Here is a 6,918-nt window from a genome sequence, read left to right on the forward strand (position 1 = left end):
AAAGTGTGTGTGTTAAACCTGTGCCCCTCAGGTTACACTTGTCTCACTGGTAAGAATTGCCTGCCTGCTAAAATCTAACTTACAAGGTTTTTGAGAGTGGACTATGACTGGGGAAAGTTAATGTTTTAGCCAAGAAAACATGGTGCCCTTGTTTTCTAGATGGGTTTAAACACAGCCGTGATTTAAATTGTAGGAGAAGTTACAGCACAATTCAACAAAGAATGAGTCTGATAATTTTAATTGCCGTCATGCAAACGTATGTAATTGTTGACAGGTGGTTTCTAGTTTGTCCAGTAATCTTTCGTATTGCCCTCTTCTGCAGCCAAGATGCAGATTTACCTGGAAGTTCTGGGGCCCCTGAAAACTTGACATTCAAGGAACGCCAGCGTCTTTTTTCACAAGGTCAAGATGTATCCAATAAAGTGAAAGCCTCTCGTAAATTAACAGAACTGGAGAATGAACTGAACACAAAATGAAAAAGAAATGAGGAGGACACTTTGTATTTACCCCAAAATCTTCTCGGTTGTGGGTTTGTAGGTGCGAGTTTGAAGAGGAAGGAGGAAGGGGGTCATATTTCTAAGTGATTTACAATTTCTGTTTCTAAAATTGTTGGGATTTAGAAATGTTTCAATTCCAAGAAATTTTACTTTACCATGAGCTTGCCATTTACGTAACTTAAACACTGTCTAGTTTCTTAATTATCTAACTCACATGAGGATAAGTTTTTTGTTGGTTTCTTTTTTGGAGTCCTGAGTTCAAAGGGGACAGAACTAAGGGCAGGAGGAGAGAATGGATGTGTCTTCTTTCCCATCTTCCCCCCATCATCGACCGAGGAGCACAAAGAAGTTCTGTTTCTGTTTTTTGTTTTTTTCAGAAACTTGATTTTAGCCGTCAAGCAGAGAATAGCTTGAACTATTCAGACTGTTGTTGGCACTGTTTAGTAGTGACCACACACTCTTCTACCCAGGAAGGAACATGTGACGACATGCTCCTCCCATGTCCCCTGATTGTGTCTGTTCCCACAATATCCTTCTAGTCTGTATCGTGAAACGGCTTAGGCCAAAGCTTCCTGTGCGATGACGCACATCCGAGACTGTTCCACTCATTCCTCACAAATCTGAGCTCTTCTGATCAATTCTAAATATTTGATTAATTTTAATTCTGAAAGAAAATTCTGAGGATTTAAGCTTAGGGGATTTTATTTTTATAAATACCAGATTATTGTTAGACTTAATAAATCACTGGTAAATTTAAAGATGACAGTTACATTACAAAGTTAACTAAACTTCAGCTGTTCCCAGGCATCTGTAAAAGAAGATATCTTGATTGGAGCAATGTTCGTGTGACTGGGAACGACAGAAGAATGGGAGATGAGTAGGAACCCCTCAAGCACAGCTGTCACTCAGACATTTTTAATTTGAAAAAGAAAGAGATTTTCATGTGTATGCCATCAAGAAAAGGAAGGAATTCAATTACAGGGCATCTGTAACTTAAATATTGTAAGAATAACTCATATGGAAGTTCAAGCTATTTTTATACTGTAATAGAGTTATTTAATTTTAATTTGTTGAATTATTAGTTACCACTGTTATTTCTTCAGCTGTGGATATGTGGCTGATGTTGGGGAGACGGACCTCAGTGTGTTTTATATTGTCTGGTGTTAAGATGATAAATTACTTTGTGATTACAAGCAAATTTTCTATTTGACAAAGCCCTTGGTGGAGTCCAAATGATTTTTCTGTACCATATTGTTCTCTTACACATACGTAGGTTAGGAAAATAGGCACACTTTCAAAGAGAAGCATAGGGGCTTTTACTGCCTTCGAAATCACTTTTAATAAGAGTTGTATGATAAATCATTAAAAATGCGAGTGTAAATATTTTTTTATGTCTATCAGGGTTTTTATTTGAAAGTGTGCTCTTACCATTTCCTTGTTTGAGTAAGAGAGTGAAATGGTTCTGAGTGTTTAGGAAGGATTTGCTTGCTTGCGGCAGAGGTTCTAGGAAAAGCAAGCGCCTCCCAAATATCTTGAGAACACTGGCAGCCTTATGGCCACTAAATCCACACTTTCTTTAAAGAGATGCAGATGAATTACTTTTCTGTTAATATATAGAAAAATACACATGAGAACATGCAGATACATGTAAATATCTACATACAGGGATATTCGTATGCGTGGTTGTGAAACCCATATACAAGTGGATTTGGCCATCTTTGGGCAGTGAGGTCAAATGTGAATATGTGTAAAAGTGCTTTTCAAAAGTGTGCATTACTATGAGAAAACATCAAAACTGCTGTAGTTTTCCATTTCTACTGTATTTCAGTTGCAACCTATTTTTAATAAACTTTGTATGTATTTAAGTGTATTTGCTATTGTTTTGAAAGTGCTGACAAAGTTTATATTTGTAACATCAGCCTTCCTCGCCCGTCTCTTTCCATCTTTCTATTCTTCATTAAACACTGAGTATGATTTCTGTGTCAGGCAGTGGTTTTCATTTGTGGGGATGTGTCATGTGCCTCGTCACACAGGTGTCTGTGAGTCTCATAAGCCGTTCCACTGCCCGGGCCTTCCTGATTCTTCCTTGATCCAGGCAAGCTCAGGTGGGCATTCAAGCCATTTCTCAGTGACACTGTCTCTTGGTGGCCTCTTTGAAATTCCTAAAATATCCCTAGTAATAAGTAAATGGTGTACATAAGGCATCCTGGTGATATGTGTCTTAGTGCAGGAACCCACTCAGGACAGCCTTGTGTAAAAGGGTATGTTTGATTGTAAAACTGCACAAGCCACATTATGAGGACCTGGGAGCTGCGGGAGGCATGTGCGGGCGGGACCTTGCATGTGGACGGGGCTCAGCGCTGCCTCTGCGCCATTGTTCCTCCTGCCTCTGCCTATTTCCAGTGTACCTTTTAATGGCCTATGAGCAGGAGGACGGGACAGGGCAGGGATGGAGAATTTTTAGGGCTTTCATGGGGGGAGAAAGGGATGGGGAGTTGTTGGTTGAAGGATACAAAGTTTCAGATAGGAGGAACAGGTTTTGAGATCGGTTTGCTGCACAGCAGGGTGACTGTAGTCCATATATTGTGAAAATGAGGTTCATGAAGGAAGGCGTGTCTTAGGGTTGTAGAAAGTTGTGGAGACCTTTTTGATAGAACGAGATGTTTATGTATTGAAACTACAGTATTCACTTTTACTATATTTTAATGCCTAAAAAGATACTTCAATGTTTGAGAATACAAAAACTTAGGAAGTCTGAGTGTTAATACAGATTCCGTTTTCTTCCCAAGGCCTGTGTTTCTGTTGCTGTCAGTGGAAGTGATGGTACTGCCCTGCAGTGATCTTCTGTCACACGGACCAGCAAGCACTTGATAATTTTCTGGTGTGCGCCATTGGACACAATTTCCTTTACCCTTTATTGAATGGAAAACTGATTTCAAAGATTTAGTTATATTTAGTAAACATTAAGCAAAATTTAATTTGAATGACTTGCAGGAGGGAAAGGATGTACAAAAAGTGATAGTTTTATTATTTCCAGTATTTCATCCAGTTTATTCCAAAAATCACATAACCTCAAAAGAGACATGACTAGACTTGAGACTGGGAATTGAAGCCAGTTTCTTGTGTAATTCAGCAAGTGTCTATGGGAGCCTACGGGTGCCTCCTCTGCCTCGGTGACTGGTCTCATAGCGCTTACCTGCCCTCCTGAAACAGTGCGGCTCTGCCCCCAGGGAGCATCACTCCAAGAGGCAGAAGCACATGTTTCATTTACATGTGCTGATCCATAGTAACTTAACTGTAAAGAAGTGCAGGGGACACCCGGAGGCCTAATAAAGTTCCTGTGGAGACAGTAGGCTGTTTTGAGAAAATGATGCTCTTAAGAAGCCTTGCAGATGGAAGAAGTCTGAGGCAGGCAAGCTAGAGCCTCTGGAAGATCAGGAGAGCCCAGAGCCAGAGCCCCAGGACAGGAGGGTGCAGGCAGGGGCTGGAGAGAGCCAGGGGCCACCTGGTGCTATCCAGTGGTAAAAGAGCATTTTCTAAGACCATGGCAAGAAGTGTGACTTGTCTTCTTCGCACAGTGCAAAGCCTCTGCAGGGTTTCAAGGAGGGGCTGGGGCCACCCAGGTGACGTCAGTCGCTCTGGTTGCTGGCATGCGGGGCGAAGGAATGGAAGCCCGGAGCAGGCTTCTGCAGGAGTTGGAGGCTTTGAGGAACTAGATGGTGGTGTGGCCACCCAGATAGGAGAGCGTGGAGGCGTGGGCTGGGGTGGGCCCAGGTAAGCTCTAGAGTTGTTTGCATAGTTAGAGAGATGCCAAAGAACAGACTAGGAAAGAGCACAAAACTCAACTTGGCTGTCAAACAGAAATTGGTCACCATGGCTTTCAGATTGAAAACTACCTTCACATGTCTTCAGTGGGTTAGATCTTATTTTTCTCTGTTCTTCTAAATCTTATGTTTTATTCTTTTATAGAGACTACAGACTTAAATGAATGTTAAATTGGAGACAGTGGTTCCAACTTTAACTTGGAACTTTTTAAAATGATTATAAAATATTAATCTAACTCTAAAGAGAGACCTGGGAAACTGTAGGTGAATTGTATGGCTTTAAAAATGTTCACCTTCCTCCTGTCAGTCTTTTTTGTATGAGAATAGATCCCAAAATATAAAAACGGCCTAGCTCAGTTGAGCAAAATACGTACCATGTTCTGAACAGGCGAAGCACAACTAGGGAGTCTCGGGACCTCGGGTTTGTCTGATTTCCATGACTGCCATTACCTAAATATTGGAAAATCACTGACATCGATTCAGAGACTGTCCAGAGCCCTCTTAAGTCTTTGTGGACACAGAGTGGCTTATTTAAATGAAGCAGCCTCTCCTTCCAATGACGTGAGGTGTTTATTTCTCTTTCTTTCTAGTCGTTTTATTATATGTCACCCATTGCAGACTAGGCACCCATAAATATTTGTTGGGTAAATTACACAAGAAATCGGCTTCTATTCTCAATCGGAAGTCTAGTATGTATCTTTTGCGGTTATGTGACTTTTTGGAATAAACTGGATAAAATCATGGAATTAAAAATTCACTTTTTGCATATACTTTCCCTCCTGCAAGTCATCCAGTGTATGTCTTGCTTAGTGTTACTAAATATAACTTTCTGAAAGTAGCTTTCCATGCAAGAAAGCATGGAGGAGTGCTATCTTCAGTAGAAGGATTGTTCAAAGACAGCTGGTTGCTGCAGTCTACAAATGATTTGATCAGATCTCTCTCAAGAAGAATTCTTGTTGCAAGACAAGGAATTGATGGAATACAAACAAAAATAGGAAATGAAGGAAGAGGAGAGTGCAAAGGCCGACTGGATTGCGAGGGCGTGCACGGGGAGTCTTGGTACCGCAACTGGTTCCATGTATTCAGAAGAGCAAGTGCCTTCCAGGGGGAAGTTGGCTCAGCCTCACATTCTAAGAGGTATTTCTCAGGCAGCACTGGACATGGGCCGCCCTGAATATTCTTTGCTCCTGAGGACACCATTTGCGGGGCTGACTTGTGTACATACACGGGGCCTCTGGCTGTCTCTGGTAGAAGCAAATTTGTCACACCTCTTGGCAGGATTTCCAATGACTTGGGCAGAGCCAGTCATTAAAGTGGTAAAGCAGGTTGTATTCCAGAACTTTGTAATGGGGGAACAAAACACCTCAGTGTAGAGCTGGACTCAACTCTGCATACAGCAAGGCAAGTGGAATCGGCAGCCAAGGAGCAGGTTAGAGGTTGGTGCAAAGAGGGTCACTGAGAGGCCACAGCAGGGCTGGAGGGCACTCGGGCTAAACTGACCCATGGGGAGTCTTGCTAAAGTCGGGGCTGGGGAACCCAGCATCACCTGGGGGATGGCAGGGGACACGGAACTGATCAGATGTTGGACGCAGTCGTGGGGGAGTCTCATGTCGATGCAGACTTGAGGCTGAGCTGAAAAAGGGCGTGGAGAAGCCCAGGGTCTGGTCAGGGAGGGCGTCCTTGCCACTGGTGCCAGGAGAAGCGGGTGTCCATGTTCCTAACCAACATGCCGCATGGTTGCCGCGATCACGTCGCGTACCGTGTCCTGTCACCTCTGCCGGGCTGTGAGCTGGGAAGCTGCGCAAGCCTTTTCGCCACTGTTGTCCTGGCCTGTGTGCATGCCTAGCCAACCGCTGCTGTGTAAATAAGTTTGGAAACCAAGTCAGTGATACGGACGTGATGTATCACAAACACGCTGCAACAAGAGACAAAGCCTCCATCCAGCACTGCCACCGACTCTCCGGGAGCCTTTGGCCACATTCTGTGACACAGGAGGGGCCCAGAGCACCTCAGTCCCCTCGAGACCTGACACCAGCCCCTCCAGAGACCGTCCGTTTTCTAGGAGTCACGTGAAAAAAGTAGAAGGAAGCATAATAAATTGTGATATATTTTATTTTGCCTAATATATCCCAACAGCATCATTTCAACATGCAATCTACACATAAAATGCATTCAGATTCTCTACATTCTTTTTCATGTACAGCCTTCAAAATACAGGGTGTATCACACCCACGGGACTTCCCCGACTGCTGTGTGCTAGTGCTGGATTGTGAGTGACCAGAGAAGCCACCACATTAAAATACGGAGGTCATTCCCCCTGCAGTGTGCGGGGAGGAGGAGGCAGTGGGGGCCATTCCCCCCGCAGTGTGCGGGAGGAGGAGGCAGTGGGGCCCGTTCCCTCTGCAGTGTGCGGGAGGAGGAGGCAGTGGGGGCCGTTCCCTCTGCAGTGTGCGGGAGGAGGAGGCAGTGGGGGCCGTTCCCTCTGCAGTGTGCGGGAGGAGGAGGCAGTGGGGGCCGTTCCCTCTGCAGTGTGCGGGAGGAGGAGGCAGTGGGGCCCGTTCCCTCTGCAGTGTGCGGGGAGGAGGAGGCAGTGGGGC

The 6,918-nt window shown here is 44.3% G+C and overlaps 1 protein-coding gene across 19 annotated transcripts in view; it reads left to right on the forward strand.

The window, feature by feature from the left end:
• AFDN (afadin, adherens junction formation factor) overlaps positions 1 to 2,471 on the forward strand; it is a 142,641-nt gene extending 140,170 nt beyond the window's left edge. For all 19 annotated transcript variants that reach the window (XM_050787062.1, XM_050787073.1, XM_050787069.1 and 16 more), the window contains one exon: positions 323 to 2,471. In XM_050787062.1, coding sequence (XP_050643019.1) covers positions 323 to 476 — 154 coding nt within the window. In that variant the 3' untranslated portion in view covers positions 477 to 2,471. The remainder of the gene's footprint in view (positions 1 to 322) is intronic.
• Positions 2,472 to 6,918: the final 4,447 nt, after the last annotated feature.

This window comes from Macaca thibetana, chromosome 4 (assembly GCF_024542745.1).
Source record: "Macaca thibetana thibetana isolate TM-01 chromosome 4, ASM2454274v1, whole genome shotgun sequence".
Taxonomy (NCBI): domain Eukaryota; kingdom Metazoa; phylum Chordata; class Mammalia; order Primates; family Cercopithecidae; genus Macaca; species Macaca thibetana.